The sequence below is a fragment of the Lissotriton vulgaris genome, chromosome 4_1 (genome assembly GCF_964263255.1).
Source record: "Lissotriton vulgaris chromosome 4_1, aLisVul1.2, whole genome shotgun sequence".
NCBI classification, from domain to species: Eukaryota; Metazoa; Chordata; class Amphibia; order Caudata; family Salamandridae; genus Lissotriton; species Lissotriton vulgaris.
The window spans coordinates 1,068,365,887-1,068,391,457 of NC_141691.1; the positions used below are offsets into that span (position 1 = coordinate 1,068,365,887).

At 42.9% G+C, this 25,571-nt stretch overlaps 1 protein-coding gene across 1 annotated transcript in view; it reads right to left on the reverse strand.

Annotated features, from left to right (window-relative positions):
• CTNND2 (catenin delta 2) overlaps positions 1 to 25,571 on the reverse strand; it is a 3,070,130-nt gene that overhangs the window by 1,029,568 nt on the left and 2,014,991 nt on the right. Inside the window, exon 13 of the mRNA XM_086965298.1 lies at positions 10,815 to 11,028. Coding sequence (XP_086821424.1) covers positions 10,815 to 11,028 — 214 coding nt within the window. The remainder of the gene's footprint in view (positions 1 to 10,814; positions 11,029 to 25,571) is intronic.

A 25,571-nucleotide genomic window follows, 5' to 3' on the forward strand; every position in this document is an offset into this window, starting at 1 on the left:
GGGGGGGATGTGTGTACCGGACCTTCTCGTTGATTATCTTTGTGCACAGGCCCAATACGCTGCATTCTGGTATCATCCCGTCCAATACCTGACACACACGGCAGTGGAGGAGGGAGACGCCTTGCCTATCCTCTTGCCATCTATAATAACACATATCCGCCCTCCTTTACATGCCAAAGACATTAACACGATAGACACGACCAATAGGGCATGGTAAAAACTGGGATATCTAGCAGATAAATTACCCCAGTATGCACCGGCTTTGCCGCTAAGTTATCATCCTGAGATATCAGTTGCCAATGAAAAGGTGGGGTTGAACTTGTTACGCCAGGTTGGGATAGACACTGTAGGGGACCTCTATAGCAACGGGATGTTTAAGACAGCGCAGGAGCTGACTGACATGTGTCACAAACCAAACACTGCTGTTTCAATTCATCTACCACAGGCTGCAGGGTCAGCCCCGCCCTGTACTTGTGATAATTTTTCAGTACAAGATACCATGCACTTTATTATGTTTTGTGGTTTCTTTTCTGATCAGAGGAAAAAATACTTGTTACCTGTTTTAAGGGAAGCTGGCTTCTCCCAGGTGAGACCAGCTATGTTTTATCTTCAATCATTGTGTAACACCCGTATCACATTCGGTATGGCAAATTTTTTAGTGGCGGCGGCTAGATCAAGATCACGCAAGATATTGTAAGACTTCCACGTATGAATTGTTTTTATACTCCTTTTTTAATCCTGTTTTTAGCTGATATACTTCGCCACATGAATTCGATTGATATGAAATTGTTTAATTGTGTTTTACTTGTACATAAATGTTTTTATGCTCTTTGTATGATTTTTAACTAAATCGAATAAAGATTCTTTGACTGACTTGACACAGGCTGCAGGGGACAATTAAGAACATCTACCCGTGTTTCCCTGCCGAACCACCCCAACTAGACACTCTGCAACTAATTGTGACCTCACCAAACACTACACATTTGGTATCACGACTCTACACTATGGTGCAGAGTGAGATGAAATGCAGGACTGATAAAGCACGTGAGAGATGGGATAAATCCTTGATGAGCCACTCACAGAGGACGAATGGCGAACAGCATGTGCTCTGACTCCAATGTTAACCCCCAACGGCAATCTAAGAATCCTGCACTTTAAATATCTACACCAAACATATTATATGCCTGTGAATCTGTATAAATTTGGACTTCGTACTGAGACGTGTTGTAAACGGTGTGGTGCCGATATGGCAGACTTCATACATCTTGCATGGGGGTGTTTGAAAATAAAGGCTTATTGGGTAGAGAGATTTATATCAGTGAGCGACCCAAAATACCCTTGAAGGCTTGGGTAAATATATGGAAAGGTATGAAGTGCCTTCAAGGGAATTTATTTACACAAATAACTTTTGAAAGTGATTTAAAGTAACTTATAAGGACAATTCAATGGTCCTCTAGTGAAATCAATCCTACATAAAACTTTCTGATAATCTAAATAAGGAATACACACTGTTATACAACATGAAACAAACATAAAAGAACAAACACTAGGCGGGTGTATAGAAAAATACTGAATTTATCTTTCAATTAAAAAGGTAATCAATTTGAAATACAAATATATATAAACAGGACTACGGGTATATTGATCATAAACAAATATATGACTCTGTAGGTCCAGATGACACCTTTCCTAATTCTCAATTAGATGGATGGAAAAGGCGCTGGTCGACGTTTCGGTCTCCTAAATGTTAATCTGTGAGACCATCTTCAGGACTGTAGACAATTATACTTGTAAAAACCTATAATTACATGGGACCGTTGTACCCACATAGATGATCAATTTAGTTGATGCGGTACGATCTTCACAATGACTGTAGTTGCAGTGTATATCAACAAAATGCGGCGTTTGATTTAGTTAAACACAACCGGACATGACCGTGTCTTTATATGCAGCAGAAGGCTCAATGACCTTGTTTGATTTGTGGCTCTTAGTATCAACAGGAGTGTTGATCACCCCCAAAGTCGTAATCTGGCCCTAAGTGTGATTCCGGCTGTGATCTGCTTAGAATCAGGGTGGGGAGGTTTTCTTTATCGCCAGCCTGTGGGTTTAGGGTAGTCAGGGTTAGCTGAAGGGTGCAGGAGGGCTTGGGTCTTAGGGGCTGCATGTACATTATTAACTGACCTGCTGGATATCAGTTGCACTGCACTACAGTGCTGTGTGTGTGTGTGTGCGAGTGTGCCCAATACAGACCTGCCTTATAACCGTGGCAGCGTGTATCAGTGCTAAGTAAGTCTGTGACAGTGACTGCTTGCTATTAATTACACCGGACATGGTGCTGCTTTACACATGGCTTTCTTGGCAAAAGAATACTAAGTTTTACAATTGTTTTACCCAGGCAACCTTGAACCACAGTGCTGTGTAAAAGTGTTGTAATTATCTGTGTGTACACATTTCTGATATTGTTGTAATCTGGGGTGCACCATATAACTGTGTGGTATTGAATTATAATAATTGACGATGCGGGACTTGTGACAATGCTTTGCACAACATAAGGGTGCTGGGGGATAAAATAGGATCTTTCCCAAGTGTACATATTACTGATATCCTTTAAACACGGTTAGGCCTAGTACTGTTAGTAATATTTCCAAATGTGATTTATGCCCAGAAATACATGATGTTCATGTTAATATGTGTGTTGAAAACACACTTTATTTACATACACCACGTGTGAAGTCTCTTTTGTGATGCTCAGTGTATTTATTGTGTGAGAGTGCTGTGTCATACATAGCCTGACTGCTCAGTACCAAGCTACCCAAGGGTGAGGGCAGGTTACAAAATGAGTGTAATCACCCACCCCTGATGGGAGCGGTAGATTCTGCCAGACTACGTCCTCGTCTCGAGACCAGAACGTGCCAGTTCCAACACCCTTGCACCATGGTGCAAGGGTGCCTGCATTGGCGCTGGCAGCACATTGTAGGCCAGTGCAGGGTTAAGGATAGGAATGCACTGTATTTCATAAATACAGTGCATTCCTGCCCTTTCACATTAGCGTAGGGCAGCGCAGCAAGAAGACTTACGGTGCTGCTCTACGCCAATTCCTATAAATGAGGCCCTAAATGTATATGTATGTCAGAATTACATCTTTGTTGCGCTTCTACAAGTTCATGAAGGACAGATATATAATATTTATTTAGCCACAACCTATCCATAGATATTAATGATTTTAAACATTTGCAGCCGTACATCTACTCAACATATTATAGCACATACAATACCTTTGCAAACATTGCTATAAGGAGTTACGTTTGGCAACTTTCTTTCTTTCGTTGGCTAAAAAAACATGGAAATTTCACTGCTCTGGTCCACTCAGACCAGGATGGGTTTATGCCCCAGAGGGCGACTAGACATAATATCAGGCAGGCTCACATGGCGTTGGCGGCTATCCTGCACTTGGGGGAACCGGTGGCAGTGTTATTGGCGGACATGGACAGAGGATTTGACTCCCTGAGCTGGGTGTATTTGTTCACATTGCTGAGACGACTCAATATTGGACCGCGCTTCCTTTCCTATTTGATGCTCTTGTATACTGATTTGGCAGCGTCGGTGCGAGCGGCTGGCGCAACCTCGTCCACCTTTTTTATTAGGAGGGGCACACAGCAGGGATGTCCCCTGTCCAACTATTTATTTGCTCTGGAGCCATTGGCTGCATGGGTGCGCATTGATGCACAGGTGCGAAGATTCGAATGGGCAGAAGGACTTTCCAGTAGAATTGCTTTATATGCGGACAATGTCCTTTTTTTCTCACGGCCGTGGACAGAACGGGGTTGCGGTTATTATGTATTATGCAAATCTTCAGGGAGACCTCTGGATTATATATGAATCCCCGTAAGTCCAGGCTATGGATCCTCAGGGATCAGACGTCTGCAGGTGAGTAGATCTCTTCTGTCCAGCTAGCGGCGGGAAGTCTGAAATACCTTGGCGTGTTCTTGTCGGAAGTGCAGGCGGTCTCCTGGTAGAACAACGCTGACCCAGGAGACTCCCCTTTGGAATAATGGGCGCCTACCACAGCTGGCGGCCCTACAAGGGTTCCGGGGCTGGGATAATATCAGCATTTCAGTCCTGAGGGATGTAATGAGGGGACTGATGCTCAAATCCTTCCAGGACCTTCAGAAAGAATTCCACATGCCACGGTTCCAGTTCTATCGATATCTTCAGTTTAGACGTGCCTTATCTCCCAGCCTAGAGGTGTTGAAGTCCCTGCCAGAATTCAGCCCCCTGGAAGCAAAAGTGTTTATGGGGGACCTCATGGACCATAAAATCACCCGGATATATCAGTCCCTGGTTACACATTGCTCTTCTTCACTCCAGAAACTCTGGGGGGATTGGGAGGGAGACGTGGGTTCACTGGATGAGGAGGACAGAACTGAGGCATTGGCCGCACCACAAGGGGTAGCTATAGCCATGCGACTCCACCTCATTCAGTTCAAATACCTAAATAGGGTTTACTTTACACAAGTGCGTCTGTGTAGAGCGAGGCTGATAGCCTCCCCTATGTGTCTTAGATGCGGCCATGCGGAGGGTACATTTATCTACACAGTATGGCACTGCCCTTCTCTAGACTGGTTCTGGAGGAGAGTATTTACCTGCCTCTCTGAGGTTCTGGGGTGGGAGCTCCCCCGCACACCTTGGTTGGCCCTGCTCCATGTCATGGAGGGCATAGGGGGCAATATATACGAACAACACCTGTTGCAGTTGGGCTTCACTTTTGCGAAAAGGGACCTCGCAAGGGCATGGAAGGCGGCGCAGGCCCCTCTGGTGACCATGTAGAAGAATGGTATGGATTTCTGTATGGGGCTGGAACAACCCATTTTTGTTGCCAGGGGGTGCCCCCACAAACATTACAAGATCTGGAAACGATGGGCAGATTATTGGGGCCTGTTGTTCGATCCACCGTCAAAAATTGGGGCACACCCATTGGGCTGACTTACAAGCACATGTTTGGAGAATGGAGGTGCAGGGTGGGGGGAGACCAAGGGGTTAGGTCCGCCTGCTATAATTATAAGATATGCTCAGGAGTGTAGCGATTCAGTGTGACCAGGGGGGAGGGTGTTGGGGTAACCTGTTATGTTATTTCCTATGTTTTGTTGTATCTATGAGAAAATTGTCAAAGTAAGTGCGGTTTGATTATCCAGTCGTCTCTGGAGTGCAGAGCCCTGCAATATATGTGAACCTGGACAAATAAAATTTGTTTAAAAAAAAAAAACATGGAAATTATTTTAATGTGATTGAATAAACTCCCCATTGTGATGCCTGTTTCTAATGTGGCACAACCTTACAGTATGTTGCTGCCTCGTCAAATTATGTTCCTTATTTTAATACACTGTTATAACTAATAAATTATGAATATGGTCGTTTTTATACTATATGGATTTCCATTTAATCTGCCATTGTGTACATTTGCATATATATTATTCAAACTAAATATACTTGTAAAATAAATGCTCTTTAATTTGTGGAGGTTCTAAAGGAAGTGATAGCAACAGTCCTGTGCACACGTACAGAATAAGATTACACAGTGTATGCGTAATTCGAACACATTTAGGACAACATTCATAGTAGGTATTCTGGTTTCTTTAATAAGACACAGCACAAAACAGCCAGCCGACAGGTGTTTTGTCAGAGAAACAGTGGTCTCCGACTCTTCAGGGCTAAAAAGGTAGAGTCGACGGTGTGTCCCTAAAGAGGTGATAATTCCAACCCGGTCCGGTTCAAAAAGTGGTACTCGTCAAGTGTACTGTCTCTAAAGAGTAACAGAAGCTGTAAGTTGATGCCACAGATTGCGTAGACAGGATGGCAGTGATAATTCCAAACCGGCACCGACGCCGGAGTAGTAGGGTTGAATAGTATGTGCAAGAATTCTTTTGTTTATGTATCGAAGCTCTAACGCCAATAAGAGCTCAAAATGGGACCAATCCTACCAACAGCATAAATTACGTTTGAAACAGCAAGCCTTAAGCCAATGGCAATTGGATAAGCCTCCCAAAAAGACCTAGCAGCCTAGGACAATATGCGATTTAGCCCTAAAATGAGGCCAATTGACACTCTGATGTTTGTTTTCTCTTCTGTTTCTTACTTTGATCTTGATTTCGGGATTGCTCTACCTCTCTTCTCTAGGGGCACCTTGTTGGTGGGTGATGGGTGGACGGAGGGCTGCTCTGGGTGTGCTGCAGGCTGATAGCTGCCAATTCAAATGGCAGCCTATAAGGAGGATGATTCCTTCTTCACGATACTAGGGGGACAGGGGAGAAGGGGCGCAAGAAAGTAAGGGGGTTTGGGTGGGGTTACAGATGAAAAGGTCAAAAAGGGCACACATAAGTGAGGAAGGAGGGTGGCAGGGTGCAGTACTAGGGAACATAAAGATGGCTTGAGGATAGATAATGGGTCCACTCTTAGAATACACGGTAGCGGTACAGCTCATCAAGTCCTCTGGCACTGATCAGATGTATGGCCTGGAATGTGTCAGGACTAAACAGTGGAGTTAAGCACCAATTAGTTCAGGAGGAGCTGAAAGTGTATAGACCTCATATTGTTCTACTTACAGAGACATATTTATCTTATAAAGATCGAGGCTTGCTCAAGCACCTTGGGTACCAAATAATTAGTTGTGCATCCCAGATTGCATCTATAAGGGCTACTGCTATACCGGTGAGCAAGGCATTAGACCGCAAAGTTTTTTAAACTTCGGCTGACCAACATGAACAAGGGTACGAAGTATGTGTTCTGTGCAGTATATGGCCCCAATGCCTATGACCCTGCTGTCTTTGACTTTATTAGCTTGGAATTACTAGACTGGCAAGGGGAGCGACTAATTATAGGTGATTTTAACTGTGTAGTGAAATAGGTCATTGACTCCACAAACCATGCAGCCACTCCTAGAATGGGGAAGGTGACTGCTTCAATCATTCAACTGGGGCGGCTGTACTCCTTAAAGGACGCTTGGCGCTCACTCTATCCAGTTGCTCCGGGGTATGCTTTCTACCTTGCTCCACAGAGACAGTATTCTAGAATAGATATGGCTTGGGTTTCTGACAATATATTGTTAACAGCTGACATGGAAGTATGCCCTAGGAACGCTTCTGATCACAACCCCATACTATTATCTTTTCATGTTGAGGCTGGGCTTAAAACACTTCTGCCTTTTTCATTCCTGTGTTACTTACTTACTGGTGGCGACTACTTAGCCTTTATTCATGAAACATTTGCAGATTTCCTTGAGGATAATGTAGGGGCGGCTTCCCATTGTATAGTGTGGGATGCAATGAAGGCGTATATTAGGGGCGTCACCCAGCAGTATATCTGGCAGCAAAATAGGGAGTGGGAGACTGCGGATAGAACTGCTCTTCAAAAACTACTAGCCAGTGAACTTTGCCATGCAGATGCAATCTGGCGAGGTGCCCTAGATCAAGATTTACTGTACACCTCCCTAATAGATGAATGGCTGGCTAAAAGCAGGTTTTTATGGGAGAAAGTCGCTGTGAGCTACAACAAGCATAGGTCATTACAATACGAGTATGTGGACCAAATTGGGAAGGTGCTTTCCCATCAGTTGGAAGACAATCAAGCTAAAACACTGATAAAGGTAATTAAAGGGGAGAACGGTATACTACACAAGCATCCGCAAGCAATAGTCAAGCAATTCCATCTAGCACCAAAAGGTGGTGCAAGATGAGAAAGGACTTCAGGAATACTTAATGGGGAGTAAGCTGCCACTCTTGAGTGAGGAGGATTCAGCCTTGTTGGAACAAGAAATCACGTATGAGGAAATCGGGGAAGCAATACTTGGGTTACCATCAGGGAAAGCGACCGGGGAAATATCAATCCCAGATGAGTTTGACAAAGCCTGCAAGAGGTAGAGGCTTTGTACCTCTACTGGGAGAGTTTATTCAACTTATAGGATCAAGGGGCCTGGCTCAGGAGTCTTGGAATCTGCCAAACATAGTCTTTCTCTTGAAAAAGGACAAACCACCTGAGGAGTGCTGCTCTTACTGGCCGCTATCCCTCATAAAAGCAGATGCCAAGATCTTCGCTAAAATCCTGGCCACCCGTTGGCTCCTATGATGCCAGGCTAAGTTTCTGGCCAGCAGCATGGCTTTATACAGGGGAGAGATACTACCTTTCACATCAACACAGTGGTGGGGGCCTTTGACCTAGCTGGTAAGTTAGCGCTGAGCTTGGGCATGATCTTGTTAGATGCCTAAAAAGGCTTTCTACTGGGTGGCTTAGGATTATTTATGGGCAAAACTTTCATCATTTGGACTAAGAGGAAGATGCTGCAAATGGATATAACTGCAGGACGTTACAAACAAGCAACTGAAAGGCGGGCATAAGCTTCCAATTAACATATTGGGGTGGTGCAACATTATAAAAATTAAGGTGCTATGAATATTTTTAAATCTATTCTGGTCCGTACCATTGCGTGTCCCTAACTCCTTCTTCAGTAAATTAGACGGCGTCTTGAGCAGTTTTATTTGGGGGTACAAAACATCACGACGGGCAATAGGGCTAATGAAACTGCAGTATAACCAGGGTGGGCTAGAACTCCTGGATTTTAAAATGTACTACTGGGCAGCTTTTTGTGGGGTGCCTCAGAACCTTTTTAAGTCCAGAAAACAAGATTTTTGGCATCGGCTGGTCTTGAGGCCTGACAGCCTAATGTTTTTATATAGTCAGTGACCCTATTTTAAACGCATCCACTTTCAGACCATCAGGGACAGCGTACACATATGGCAGGGAAATGTCGCCAGGTGTTCATCTCTCTTTGCCATGATAATCTCCCCTTATGGGGTAACCCATTGTTTCCGGTGGTATTTCAAGACCCTGATCGTAGGCTGTGGTCAAGGTATGGCATTGATCATCTGGGCCAATTTTATGACCATAATGGCTTTCGTCAGATGTTCTTTAAATACCTTCAGCTCAGAGATTATTTTATGAGACACCACACACAACTAACTGTAACGAGGTCTGCGGTATGGGAATGTCTGCAAGGGCAGAATCGGAGATCGCCAATTAGCATGATGTACCAGTGCTTGCGCCAGTTTTGAGTTAACGGCTGCTAAAAGCTGGCAGCAAGATGGAATGAGACTCTGGGGATAAATGTCACCTCTGAAGAATTCTAGTCCGCGTTTGGTGCTATAGACCAATCAATACACTCTTTTAGACTAAGGCTGCAGCAGTTCCGCATGATTTGCACATTATATCATACCCCAGAGAGGATTGCTAGATGGGCTCGCGGGGAGGGTGGGGACAAGGCGGCAGACAAGGAGGGGACAACAGCAAATGCTCCAAATGTGGATTGCATGCAGCCAACATTGCGCACATATTTATTACTTGTCCTTATTTAGAAACATTCTGGCAGGAGATAACCCATGCCATGAAGCTTAGATTACGGGTTGAATATCCTCCAAAGGTGGCTGAAATCATGCTGGGCTACAAAGAGGACAGTCATGGTCATAAATTAATTATTCCAATAATGCTGGTGGCAGCTCGACTTGCTATAGCCAGGGCCAGGATTTTTTCTAAACCTCCCTCAGTAGCTGACAGGTGGGCAATTGTGAGAGAAACTTTTGAAAGGGAGAAGGCCATGGCTAGAGCAAGAGGAATTCGCTCCCTGAAGAAATTTGACTCCATATGGGGCTGCCTCAACTTAGAGTATCAAACTAACTGGGCCTACTCATTAGAACAGGACCCATTGGTAGCAAGGCAACATATTTTAAACCTGTTTATGTTAGGACTTGGAATGATTTGGAATATATGTATGTATTATTGTTATTATTACTGCTTCCTGTTATGCCATGTTTTGACCAAGAGTGTCTTGGTGTTCTCTGTTTGACCCTAAAATAAAAATATTTTTTTAAATAAAGAGCTTATGCTTACTCTATTTAGTTATCATGGTATTCATTCACTAGGTTTTTGTGCACATTGGTTAAACGTAGCTCTTCAAAAACAGGAACTGACTCAGAAGAGCATATGCCAATAGATAAAAGGTTGTGCTGTTGCTTGCCCATAGTGTCTGTTATATTAGGTTTACTTGCCATTTTGTAGCAAAAGTGCCATGGACTCTGTTGCAAGCAAGGGAAATGCCCCCTTTGACCTCTGCTGGGGTAGTAAAATCCAACACTGCGGGGCTTCAGTGGCCACCTCAGGGTTCTGGGCCCCAGTGCCACTGTACCTGCTACACCAATGGTTGGTACGCCCCTGTTTAAACATGGGAGCTTAGAAGATGATGTTACAAAAGATGTGGCCCTGTAAAATGAAGTGGACACACACCAATGTGCACATTTATGGGACAGCATAACGATTTTGCCGGGTGTTTCTCTCTTGTAAGTGAGATTTAGATGTCCTCATCTAAGTGGCTGGTGTAATTGCTTTCACATGGTAGGAAATAGAATAGAGCATCCCAAACTTCAAAGGTGGTAAAGGGGAATGCAATTCTGCATGAAGAAAAATATTTTCCCTATGGAGAAAAAATTGAAGAAAAATATGCAAATGCAATCTCTGCTAGATGCAGTTGGGCAGACTACTAAGCATGCTATAAAGGATCTTTGTGAATCCCACAATTGTTGAAAATGCAATTCATATGTGAGAATTCAGGATGCGCACATTTACTTTTATCTACAAAACTTCAGCAAATGTTGTCATATATGCCTAGTAATATTAGTGTGCAGGTGCCAATTTATCTTTTCAAACCGAATTAGTCCACTGATCATTTAAACATTGAAAACAGATGCACAAAAAGAAGAAAAAGAGGAACTAACCTGTGACCAATTCTCGGATTTCCAAATCAGTAGCCTTCCGAAGGAGTCGCACTAACGCTGGGATACCACCACAATTCTTCAAGGTGATCTTGTTGTCATCATTAGCCTTCCCATATACTAAGTTTCTCAGTGCCCCACAGGCACTGCGATGGACTTCTGTCATTCGATGGTCCAACAGGTCCACGAGTAACTGGATTCCACCTTGTCTCCGTATCTGAAATAGTCAAACACAAAATCAATCTTATGAGAAGGATCAAAAGGTCATGTTTTGCAAGTCCGATGAATAAGCAAAAAACACAAACCTCACTCAATCCCCTAATAATGACTGTACTGGCTGCACGGATTGACCAACCACCAATGAACTCATTTTGTTTTCTACCAGGTGACTCAGTAACCATTATCAAGTTAAGGTGCCCAATGACAACAAACTATTTCCAGGACTGTAAACTCATTGTCAACAATTCTCAAAAGACAGAATGGAAAAAGTTGAGCAAGAGGGGGCCGATTCACAGAACTAATCTGAGACAAAATCCTAAACTTACTACTTTTGGTGTTCACAGAAGGCATTTAGTAGTAGTAAAGTTAGGATTCCTAACTTTACTACTACTAAACTGAGACAAAATCCTAACTTTCTGACTTTCGGTATTCACAAAAGGCATTTCGTAGTAGTTTTGGTATTCACAAAAGGGATTTAGTAGTAGTAAAGTTAGGATTCCTAACTTTACTTCTACTAAATGCCTTTTGTGAAAACTGAAAGTTGAAAAGTTAGGATTTTGTCTCAGATTAGTTCTATGAATAGGGCCCTAGGAATTTCTAGGACAAGTAAGGCACAGATTATTCATCATTAACTTCCATTAATAGGTTTTCATACACACACAGTATTACGGTTTCAATAGTACTACGTTACAACAGTGTGGGGAGAGTATAAGCATGTTAACCTATGCTACTAAACCAGGACATTTGTTACCATACATTTTTTATGCTACAAATAAAATGTATTTATTGGCCTGAGCATGTCGCCTAAGCAAATAGTAGAATACAGCCAGACTTTGAGAGTGAAAAAGTATCCTATTTTTCTCCATTTAAATACAGTCTGTAAATTCACATTTTCCGAGATCCTGAAAACCTGGCTGGATTTAGTATTCAGTGGGTTAATGAGCCCATCCATTTATGCTTCACAGATAATGTACCTGCAACTCCACTCCATCAACCCCTAAACCTACCTGTGTGAAGAAGAAACTGTAAAGAGGTATTGGGGCATCAAGGTTTTCCTCTACTGACTTCACTCTTATTTTCTTTCCCATATAACTGATTAACCTTCCCTACATAGGCCTATTGATGACATTTCCTCACTGTGTATCTCTCACTCCCATACTGTGTCTATCTAAAATGGCTGTATGAGATATAACAGAAAATCTAATTCAGAGAACACCAGTTCTTGAAAACCATCTCGAATTCAAGATGAATGGAATTTACCAGCATGTAGAAACCAATTTATAAAATGCTTTTTGTCTGGGATTGGAAAGACTTCTGGATGACATTTCTTCTCTTTATGCTGGTTGCTAATATACGTTTGAAGTGTATAGATTCTTCAAATACATCCAAACACTTTTTCAGTTGTAGCGTGTTATATTATAGCCTTATAGCCCGCCTTAGTGGGCTATGCTGAACAATAAGGGCCTGCTCCAGCTCACCTTCAACAAGGATGTGGACCTTCTAGGCTGGTATAGCCTGCTGTGGAGGGCTATAAGGCTATTAGAGCATTCCGCCCCTAGAGGGCAGAATGTTCTCATTTGTAAAACAAAGGCCTCAAGGAGCCCAAATGAGTTGAAGTCACCCCTGGCTCAGTGAGGCCTTTGTTCACAGCAACAAATGTGAAGGAAAACATCGGAATGTTGATGCTCTGGGATTTTACCAGCCATTAGACGCCCGGAGCACTCCGTTGTCTTCAATGGAGCGCTCACATACAAATGTTCTAGAAGATAGATAGCTGACCCATTTAATTTATACAAGACATTTTTCAAGGCTATGTATGTTCCAGCTTCTTATTGATTACATCATTACTACTACCACCATGCTAGATAATCAGATTTCTAACAAGAAAATGGCATCACATACATGTTGCTATTTCCAGCACAATTGAGTCACAAAAGATGGTATGTCGCTTTTTTGCAGCATGTGAAGTAGCCTAGGATGGGATAAATATATAGGAGAAGCTGCACCATGCTCAGAGATCTGAGTCAGCTGGAAGTGATGGTAATCTGGCTGCCCAGAGCTGTTTCTGTGTTACACCCAGGAGATAAATAGCAACAGTAGCATCCATTCTATACATGAGGTGACTGTCTTGAAAGACGGTACATCGGCTGAGAGACCTATAATTCAAGTGGGCACTTATTCCGTGTCTATCCTGTTATGAGATGCCTAGGTGGGGCAAAGACATGTATGGTCATATCATTCTAAACATTACTGGCAGACAGTCTAAACCATCATCTGGTTCCAAATAAACGTTTGCTGGAAATAGCACCAGAGCTTTGGTGGCCCCTCTTACGCAAGCAATGTGGCTGGGGTTCAATGATGACACTGTCTTTCGATTGGCTGTTTTTCTGGTTTGCTCTGTTTTTGTTGTTTTGTCTGATGGAAGGGATAAAGGGATACTGGGACAGGGAAAGCGAGAAGTGTTGCAGTAACACCATTACATTATTATGCATGTGTAAAGTGGTCCTCACTTCCGAGATGGAAGGCTGCTTGTGAAGGTTTTTTTTCCAGTGGGACCACTACTTTTTAGTTCTCGGCTAGCGTAGGCTGCACACATGCGCAGTCTCGCTGGCGAGATTTAATGACTCTGAGTAGCGAGGGTAAAACCCGCCCATCTTCTCCAAACGGCGGCCAGCCATTGGAGAAGAGGTCTCAGTGATGTCATTCTTTCCATCTAAGCCCCGTCCTTTTCGGATTGGGGGCGTGTTTTTTAGTTTTGTTTTACCCTCTTCTCCATTGGCTGGAATGTAAAAACAATAGTCAAAAACACGCCCGTTGTTTACATTCCAGCCAATGGAGAAGAGGGGAGAAAGAAAAACATGCCCCCAGTCTGAAAAGGACGGGGCTTCGATAGAAAGAAATATGTCCTCGCAGTGCAGGCATCCACCGCTCAGCGCCGTACGGAGGGAATCTGAGGTAGGCGCTGATCCCCGCTCGGGTGACAGATCTTAGGATGTAGAGTGAAGTGGTGTTGCGCCATGTCTCGCCGGCGTAGGTGGAGCTCTCACCTTTGTCCGTCCAGAAGGATGTCAACGCAGTGAAGTGGCCCTCAAATCGGGATGCAGTCCGAGGGTTGCGGGCGTTGTTGACTGGTTAAACACGGAGGCCGGAGGCCTCCCGGTGCACTTCTTGCGGCACTAGCACGTCTTCTCAGCTCTCCAGCCGCCATCATAAAAGGGGGCAGTATGGCCACCGCCATTCCGGCTCCCGAGCTCCGCTACATTTCCGGACCTGAAAATACAGCATTGTAAAGCAGTACCTGCACAAAAGGCACTCCTGTGGGGTGCGAATGACTGGCGCAGAGAATGACCCATAAGCGATTATCGGACCGCTCTGGAGCGCTGCTGGACGAGCTTGTGTGGAGGCCTGAGGAAAAGCATTATGGCAGCCGATCCCGCGACCTGAGAGAAACACCCCGATTGAGGCCACTTGCGGTCCTGCGCCAATATATCCAGACCCCTGCTGCTCCGGGAGTTACGGTGAGCAGGTCGCCTTGGCGCTTAGCAGAGGGGGAGAGGGGGCAATGTGCTAAACCCCGATCCCAGAGATATGGGGTCAACAGGATAGTGCGAGCACTTATGGCCTCCCAGAGAGAAGCGGGCCAATGCGGGGGAGATAATTCTCGGACCGCTTTCCTGAGGAGAGGGGGCGAACGGCTGGTGGACACTAACGACCTTGAGCCATGCCGCGCCGGACTTTAAAATGGCAGCCATCCGCTAACACAGGCGCCGTTTCTTATCGCTGATCACACAGAGATGGAGCTGCTATAACCCTACACACATCGGCTCCATTGCCCTTCAGCTCCAGACAGAAACACTTGCGACGGCTGGCTATCAGGGGCTACATAGACTTATCCCCAGGGTGGACCCTAACCGCAGGCATGCTTGCTGCCCCCCCCTGCGAGGAGGTTCCCAGTTGAGGCATAGAGATATCGCCAGCACAGTAGCCATATTGGAGACCACCTTGCTCTTGCTCCTCCCTGACATTGAGTGCGCAGCTGGCTATCTGCAACGGAACTAGTGTGGAATTATGTGGGTTGGCTACGGGCTCAGAAAATGTAAGACTGTACGTCCGTCCTCTCGACCCACCCCACCCCCTCCATGGGAACTATCTCACTGCACCTTATAGTCCGTCACTAAGCAAAAGGCGCATTGACCTTCCCTGTGGTAGCCCATTCCGAGTTTTGACCTGAGACGCACAAGGCCTGTTTATTTTTCAGCCGTTTTATTTTACATTTTATTCTCCCCTCTTCCTCTCTACTCTACCTGTTTCTAGCTCAGTTATTTTTCTTCCTCTTTTCGATTTTTCCTGCCAGTGCTTGTACTTTCACTTGAATCCCGTTGATTTCTTGTTGCACCATATTCTTTTCGCCTTTCCTTCCTCATTTTCGATTCGCCCGGCGCGGTTTACAAGTCAATGATTTACAGCTAAACCTGCGTCACACCGTGGATGGTCGGGTAAGAGGTGCTGCAGGGCACGGGGGCTCTGTGCAGGAGCGATGGATGCACAGTGCAGCCCCCCGGGGGCTCTGTGCAGGAATGATGGCTGCACCATATCAACCTCCAGGGGCCTTAACGCAGGGCCCATAGATGCACAGTAACCCCTCTCCCCATGGCTATATGCAGGACCGAGGGATGCACAGCAGCAAACCCCGGTGGTTCTACGCAGAACCCGTTGATGCAGTTGCCCCCCACGACCCCGACGGCTCTATGCAGGGCCTGTGGATACAGAGTAGCAAGTTGCCACCTAACCCCTCCTCCCACATATCAACCTCCTGGGAGCTTAGAGGTCACAGGGCCGGCTGGGTACACAGTTATAAACAATCACTGGAGCCGGTGCATTATCCTCCTTTACTATCTCACTACATTTAGAACACGTAACTTTTCAGACTAATAGTTCTACTGTCGGCAGACTGACCATGGGAACTATCTCACTGCACCTTATATTCCGTCACTAAGCAAAAGGCGCATTAACCTTCCCTGTGGTAGCCCATTCAGAGTTTTGACCTGAGACGCACAAGGCCTGTTTATTTTTCTGTCATTTTCTTTACATTTTATTCTCCCCTCTTCCTCCCTACTCTGCCTATTCCTAGATCAGTCATTTTTCTTATTCTTTTCAATTTTTCCTGCCAGTGCTTGTACTTTCGCTTGAATCCTGTTGATTTAAACATTTAAGGCACTAGTAGTGTTGCTAAATGTCCATTGTAAACCCATTTGTATACTATTTTGGGTAAGAGTGTGTGTGTGGCTCTGTGTGTGTGTGTGGCTCTGGGTGTGTGTGTGTGTGGCTCTGTACCTACACAATTACTCTAAAAAACGTATTACTCAATAATACTCACTATTAATGCCTATTACTCTATAGTACTCACTACTACACACACTATACTCCTCTAAAATAAAACTATCTATTAGTCACTATTAATCACTCTACAACTCACGCTCTACTACTAACTCTCTTCTACTCAGTTTTTATAATACCCTACTTACACTATACTAATAACTATATCTACAATATACTACTCACATGCCACACCTCAAATACTCTATGCTACTCAATCAAATACTCTATAATACCCTAATCCTAATACTCTCTACTACTCTACTCACTAATATTAATTCTCTACTACACTCTCTACTACTCAAAATAATTATACTACTAACTTTCTAGAATAGTAATAATTATTACTCTATAGTACTCACTACTACTCTACTACACACTATATAAAACTGTCTACTACTCACTATTACTCACTCTACAACTCACTCTCTACTACTAAATATTTAATACTCAGTTTATAATGTCCTACTCAAACTATTCTAATAATTATATCTACAAAATACTACTCACTCATTACTACTCACTATAATCCTCTGTAGTATAACTATCTAATACTCTACTACACTTTACTAACTACTCACTCTACTACTACTGTAAGCTACTCATACTTTACTCAATCTTTACTACTATCTAATACTCTCAATTCACACTCTACTACTGACTCAACTAATCACACTCTAAAACACCCTCTAACTAGTCTCTACTACATACAAGTCACACTCCTCACAACTCACTAAATTATACTATCCACAATTTTATACTCACTCTCTACTACTCTCTACTACACTCGAATACTAAAAAGTACTAACTACTGCTCTCTAATATATACTCTATTTTAAAAGTCATTCGCTACTCACTCTACTAAACAGATATACTACTCCATATACTATCTATAACTCACTACACTACATCTATTTATATCTACTACTTTTCATTACTCACTACTACTCTGTCTCTACTACTCGCTAACTCCTACACACTCTCTACACACTATCTAATACTCACTCTATACTACTCGCCACTAATCTACACTACTCACTAACTACTGTTGCCTACAAATCACTCCTACTCTACCCTATACAAGAATACTCTCTATTAATCAACTGGTCACTCTCTACTAACTAATAATCACTGCTAATACTCTCTACTACTCTCTAATGCTTACCTATTGCCATTGTAAATGACAATACCATATATTTATTGGTTTAAAAAAATGAAAAAAATGACATTTGCAATGCCAATAGCTCTAACTTTAACAAAGACAAGACCATTGCATTGTAAATGCTTGTTTCTGGTACTAGACAAGGGAGTAAGGTCTACCATGCTGGGAAACAGCATTCTTTGATGTCTGCCTTTGGTTACTGTAATTTTCCAACGGCGGCAAGAGGGAGATGTATGAATTGGATTTTCTGGACTCCTAATAATAATTTTTAAAAAAACAGGCTGCTGTCTTAAAGAAAGGCAGTTCTGAGGACAGAAAAAGTGTATTAAGGCATAAGCTAGGAATCCAGGAACGTAGTTATACTTATCAGTTTATTCATAAAAATAGGAGAACATACATTCTTGGGGCCGATGAAATAATTAATGTTTCAATCAAACTGAAAAATCCAACAAAATAACTGGCAACACGTTTAGTGGCACTTAAATTCATTTATCACTTCTTCAGTAAGTACATACGTGATTCTAATTTGGCTCCTCCAGCCGAATGTTGCTTTTTTAGTAACTAATAGTTTAATCTATAGCTCAACTGGATAGTTCCACAGTACTGTTAATCGAGGTACATTTATCCAGCTGTAGTAGCTCACTGTGTAGAAGTGCTTGATAATAATCCTTCCGAATTCGATACCTTCTCTGGGGCATGTAGGCTGAGTGCTTCTTCCCCTTGGGAAACAAGGGAACAAAATTGTCTTTCTGTAAGAAACCCACTTTAACACCTAAGGACACTGTAAAGTATCCAAACAATGGAGTGGCAGTTCATAGTTTACTTCTTATTCCTCTTTTTTCAGAGGCGTTGCATTATGGATTGATAGTTGATAATTGGTTACCCTAATGGCATTTGGTAAAGTGTTGAATGATCCCGAAGGGCATTATGTCCTTCATGGAACGCTAGAAAGATGAAACCTCTGTTAGGTAAATATTTATGCTCCAACTGCTGCACCTCTTTTTTCTGTAATTGATTGAAGTGCTGACCCCATGGATGAAAGCCCAGATGACTCGAATTGTGTGCTCTGAGGTCTGCTAGACAGATTACCACCTAGGTTGGGTGTGGTGCATAGACTCACTAAATAGCTGGTTGACTTGTCAGGGCAAGGGAGGTTGCTGGATGTCTGGTGGGAGCACCACGCCTGGGATCTAGTACACCCCTTCGACTCTACCTCCAATGGCACCACAGTAGGTACCTTGATTGGGAAATTGAGATGAGTGAGCCAGCCTCTGAGACTGAATATCGAGATCTAAAGAATGATCACTCACTGGTAAACTGAAATATGAGCATCTCGGTGAATTTATGCCATGCTAACATCAATAGAGCAAACTGTATGTAATCCTAAATACGTTTTTATTTGTGAGTTACAGAAATAAATCACATAAGGAAGGGAATAAACGGTTTAGGATGCTGGCTTAACTTCTGTAGAGGGAGAATCAGGAGACACCGATTTTACAGACTGTAGATAAAAATAAAGACATGCAGTACGCTCAGAGGGTAATTATGTTTTGCAACAATATTTACAAATCCTATACATGCTATTGAATTTGATAGACCTCAACTATTGGTGTAAATTGTTGTCCTTGCTTGCCAATAGGAAGAAAGGGTAAATACCGGTCATTGATGGACTGCCAATTGAATTCTATATTTATTACTCAGACTTGCTTCTGGGTAAACTGTTGAAGGAAACGTTGTACTGGGTCCAGCTACCTGAATCAATGAGTGAAGCCGTCAGGTGAGTGGTGCCCGATCCTGGGAGTGACTAGGCAAACTGAGAGATAACCCTATTGCCACCTCTCAATAACAAATGTAGGCACAAAAATACTTAGGGCCTGATTATGATGTCGGTTGGAAAGGCCCTGAACGACAGTTGGATTCCCTTAAACTGTGTCGGAACCTATGTTTCCGACTCAGTCAGACACATTTCCGACTGACCAATTACGATGTTCGCGATCGGAAAGCAAACCACTCAGTCAGTCAGAAACAGTTCCGACCGGCATTCGGAAACTCTGAGTCGGTCGGAGCCGAATCGTACTGACTGATGGATTAGGATGTCAGTTTCGGACAGCCTTTCCGACTCGGTCTGTCCGACACACAAAGGCTGTCGGAAACCAACTTAGCAGGGCCCCCTTTATCCTGAAGCCTCCGGTTTGGGCCCAAGGGGGTACCCCTGGGACCCCACGGTTTTCCGCAACCACCCCTTTTTCAATGAGACCCTGTGTTGTCGGTCGGAACACAGGGTCCTATTAAAGTCAATGGGAGACTCTCCGAGCAGTGTTCAAAAACATAGTAATTGGTCGGTCAGACTTGCCGATAGCGCTTCGGTCGTAACAAATTCCGACAAAGAATCTGTTGGTTTGATTTCTGGACAACATCGTAATCAAGCCCTTTGTGTCACCATTTCAAAGAAATGATGCAGGTAATCAGCAAACAAGTTCACCAAGATCAGTTAGGTTCATTCCGAATCGTAATACACCAATGAATTAGTGAAGACACACCCACACCAAGTACTTTTTAGACATGTCAGATGGACACTATGTGGTGGTTTCCCTGGCTATTGAAAAGATGTTTGATACCATGGGGTGGAAGTTCCAATTTCATGTGCTAGAACAGTTGAATTATAGTCCTAACATAATAAGGTGAACCAAACATATATATTCACAAATATGAGTGAGGATGAACAATTGAAAGTGAATATCTAGAAGCTGGCACTGGAGAAGCTCATCCAATAGGGCTGCCATTTATCTACTCTGCTGTTAGTTCTGGTTATGGAGCACATGTCCACCACACTATGAGTTCATTTGAATGGGTTGTGAATACGGATGGTGATATGTAACACTGAGTATCCATTTATGCAGATGACAATGCTTTATTTGAAAGACCCTGGACGAGTTGTTCCAGATATATTGAATATACTCAATGAGTAAACTGACATGTCTTGGTTATCCACAAATTTGGCCAAATTCTGTTTATTCCCGAAAGGATCAATGCTCCCTGAATGAACAAATGCTTTTTGCCCTAGGCCTACAATGGCAGACCAGTGACCTGAAATACCTGTAAATCAGGGTGGGCCACGATGCATTAGGCTACATTTACTTTAATGTGGGTGAGTGCTGATGGGTGTAAAAGGCTCTTTACACTCAAGGATGACTCTTCTAATGTCCAATATAGAGTAGAGTAAAATTTTAATATTTTCCAGTGCTGCAATGTTTTGTAGGATGCTTTGCATCTTGCTGAAACAAATATTTCATTTTTTTAGCTTGCTTTTTCCTGTGGTCAGAGCGGGAGCTTAACCGATCATCAATCTGAGTATGTCAAAGGTGTCTTATGCTCGGGTAGATTCGGAGCCCCTGATAAGGAGGAAGTTTATTGCTGGCATCTCACCTGCAACTCCTCACAGGCTGGCATGATCACACCCTTAAATTTGAGATAATAAGGGTTTGATTACAATGTGGTCGGATACGGCTTCGACTGTCGGTCGGAGTCTTTCCGACCGCATCGTAATATGCAGGTCCGATTTCCTCAGAGAGCCCGGTCACCAGTCGGAATGTGGTCAGTAATCCCAAGGGAGGCTCTTTCTGCCCCTGGGATTACGATTTTGGGTTTCGGCAGCCTTTCTGTGCCGGCCTTTCCGACACAGAAAGGTTGCCGGAACTCGACTTTGGGGGCCCCCGGCAGGACCCTCTTACGTGCACGCCTCCAATTGGAGGCCGGGGGGGGCATCTATGGTACCCCCGGTTGATCCCTGAACCCCATAGAAGGCACCTTGTGGTGCCTGCCACGGGGTGCAGGGATGAACTGCACCTCCTATTTTACAATGGGAGATGGCATTCCGGAGATGATATCGGGCGAAGGAAACTCCGGCCGACATCATAATCAGCCCCATAGCTGTAGGGATGACACACTATTATGGTGTTGTGATATCAATGACAGGCACAGGTGGTGGTGAGCACAGGAGTTCTGTATTTTATATTACTGATGACCAAAAGTTAGTAATGGGTGATTAGATCAATACTGGACTTAGAACCATTTGTGGTGAGGTGCCATTTTGGGTGTTTAAAACATTTTCATAAACTATATTCAGAGACAGATGTGTCTGGCGGGGTATTGAAGGATGATTTGCATACTGAGGAGATATCCCTCACACATGAAGAGTTCACTTCCCAATTTGTAGTGAGGTGTGTCAGTTTCTATTCTATACTATATCGACTAAGGCTTCTCAAGACACATGAAAAGGATTTCCTGGATGCCTCCTGTAGGGGAGGGAGGCAGGTTTATATGTCCTGGCTCCCTAACTCTTTATATTTTATATCAAGAACTTAGACGTAGTCCTGAGGGGATTCACTGAAATTTTCGATGGGAGAGGAAGCAAAGGTTGAATACCTCAAGGAAGTTTACAATAGGGATGTTTTAATTACTCAAGGTCCGCATTGTTACGCACCGCGCCTCTCAGTTTGAGCTGACGGAAGAACATACAGCAACAGGTTTTCTCCCATTGCCAACCTTAAATATAAGAGAATAAGACCCCAGGGGGCACAGAACCCCATTACAAGTAGCGCTTGCTAAATCTGACGGGTCCGTGTTAGACGGTGGTCTCACAAAGAGATGAGTTTCCCAGCGTCGGGTTGTGTTATTGGAACAGCTTAATTAAGAGAAGCTACTTGGTCCTGAGGAGAACTCTACATTCGTCAAGAGTTCGAAACGCGTAGACCAGTTGTTTTTCAGCCATAAGAATGCGCAACAAAGCCTTTTTTTGAACTAAGGACAAAAAAGAGATCAAACAAAAAGAAATTGTAAATAGAGGGTGAAGGCTGTGAATGTGGTGAATGAATGTTAGAGCGTCTGAAGAGGCTGAGTGCGTGATCAAATGGGAGAATTAATATGAGTATGGGAATTTTTTATGTAATAATTGTGTTCAGTTGTGATGTTAAAAATTTAAAAATTGTGAAAATGTTGAAAGTTTGATACGAAAAATATTAATAAAAAAAAAAAGATTCATTCAAGACAGAACTAGAAGTCCATGGCACATGTTGTTGGATTTTCAATATGTTCGCTCAAATAAGAGTATAAATAAAGTAGCAGTAGTGTAAAAAAGAAATCGTGATTAGTGAATTAAATTGGGCAAGATTAGTCAGAAGGATTCTCAAACTCTGTGAGAAATTAACACTAGAATGTGAGATCGATCAAATATGTGTGATTGAAGTCAAACTTAGAAGGGTAACAAAACAGATGGTCAGGGAGGAAGATCTAAGATATCTAAGGAATAAGAAATCAGTATCTTTCCTGATGAACTCATGGATGGAAGAGGAGATATGTCATTATTTGAAGGATTTACCCAACACACATTTAAGATGATGTCTACTAAAATTTAGATGTGGGGTAAACCATAGTTTAACTTCTGATGCTCAAGGTTCTTTGATAAAGATTATATTTGTAAATGTGGCCTTAATGTTGAAGGAGACTTAAAGCACATCCTAGTGGATTGCCTTTGGTTTTTAACTCAACTGAAGTTTTTATTAAAACCCATTTTACAAAAATACGGTATTAGGGAAAGGGGGAAAACAGGTAATCTACTTTTGAACATGTGGTTCTTGGATGCAACAAGGGCCTTGGGAAGATTTTTTTGTCTGTGAATGAAGTTTTAGAAAGAAATTGAACATTTTATTTTACTGCTGGTTAGGAGTAATGCTATGTTTTAACTGTGGGCAGCACTGATTTTAGCGGCAATGGTTTTATAATGTATAGATGATGTGTTTTATCACGTAAATGTTTTTAAAGGCCAAGCTCTAAAATAAACTTATGATTGACTGACTGACTTAAACATAGTTCTGAGGCGATAAGCTCAGAACAGTGCTATGATTGACAAAAGTTGATCAAGATATTACTGCACATGGATGATTCTGTCTGTCTATCTTGGAAGGCAATGGGGCTACAACATTGGCTTGATTGCTTTGACATCAAGACTTGGGCTTGAATTAATATATTTGAAAAATCAAGCTTAACAGGCTCCTCTGCGACTGTGGAAATCAGTTTGGAGTCCTCCAGCAACAACATTAAATCACAACATATTGGCAGATGTCTCCCTCTTCAAAACTATTTGAAAGTGCCGTGGCAGAGACAAGTAAAATGTGTGAAGTCTGAGGAATTGGGCTTTGCTGAACTATTTACATCACCTATCTTGCTTTTTAAAGTGATAAAGTGTAGCTCTTTAAGTACTTTAGTCAGTACCAGTTAGATCAGATGGTACTTTAATATTAGGGTTTCGTATGGAGTACTAGTTGACATCAGTTAGGAACCAGTAAGAAAGGCATTGGTTGATTAGATTTGACCTCACTAAACATAGGCTCACCTTCCTGATATGCTGGACCTCACTGGATTTAAGTGTATTGTGTCGTAGTGATTTTCTTTTTTTTTTTTTTTTTTTAATTTTTGGAAGACCTTTATTGATAGAAAAAGGCAAATACAAGTCAACAAGGAGCCCAGGGGCTCACACATACGGTACATTACAACTTACTGAAAGCACAGAGGATACATTACAGAAGGACTGAGGTCTAGTTTTAAAAGTTTTCCTTGTAGGATAGACATAAGCAGGATATCGTAGCACAACAAGTCAATACTGGTGTTGGACAATCAGGATAGATAATCTTTTAGCAGAAGAAAACACCAGAGTTGCTGCGTGGCACCCAGAAAGGAACGTCTAAACCCCAGGGAAGGAAAAAGGACAAAGAATAGAAGGCCCATAGAACAAAAAAGAAAAACAAAAAAGAAAGCAACCCCACCCCCCAAGTACCCCCCACCCTGCACCCCTGCAGCTGGCTACGGCCTGTCCCCCCCTAGCAGTGTGCCTGTCGCCCAAGAAAAGGAGTCCCGAAATATAGAGAGTAAGAAAAGGATAGAATCCTAAAACTCTCATAAAAATAAAGAAAGGTGGGGAGGAGCCCACTATTCGTCCCCCAGCTCCGCCATCTCGCACCAATAGTAGCAACAGTAGTCTGACACCCAATAATAGTAACATGCCCAATATGATGAGAAAACTGGGGTCACAGCAGCAGCGCGCAGTGTCGTAGTGATTTTCTTGTGTGATTTTTGTACCCTGGTAAGGAGACAAACCATTTCATCCCATTCCATTGCAGAAGACTATTACGTTTAAGGCCTTCAACCAGCATTTCACCATCATTTACTACTTTCAAATCTTTGTCTGTTGTGCTGTGGGTGAATTTTAGGGGCCTGCTTTGAAATAAAGAGATTGTATTATTGACAATCTGGTGCTGTAATAGGAAGGATACACTGTGAACTCTTAGTTGTTTAGCAAACTGTTCATCTCAATTCTTTTCTCTGACTGTTGGCTCTCCTTATTCAGGCATTTATAGTATAGACCGAGTATTAGTTTAATATGTTACTATTGTATTCATATTCATGGTTACAAGAAAGATTGTTTTTATTATTATATGTTTTAAACGAAATTAACTTTTTCTGATTGATTGATATTGCTGAGACTGAATTGTCTCAAGAAACTCTAAATTGGAAAAAGTTTATTAGGCAAACACAGTAATTGCTGTGACTGCCACTGCTGCAAGGAAAGAAGGGACTGGAATCAGAAGTGGCATAAGGGGTGGAGTATCAACATACGGACTGGCACCAGAATATCGCAGTCAGAATAATGCTTGACATAAATATTGTGTACTAAGTACCATTACAAATATGTTGCTTCAGTGGGGCTTATATTAGAAAATATGCCCAAAAGGGATAATATGTTTGAGACATGAGTTAAAGTATGCAATATTTATGTCAGATGTTATTTCTGTAGATCATATATTTAGACAAACAACCCATGAGGATACTGACAGGAAGGAGGAAGACATCCGCAATAGGAGTGGGTGCACTGGGGTACCGAAGAGGATGATATGTGCTTCGGTTGTAATGTCATCACCCTCATCTGGTTTGGAAGAGCAATAAGACCA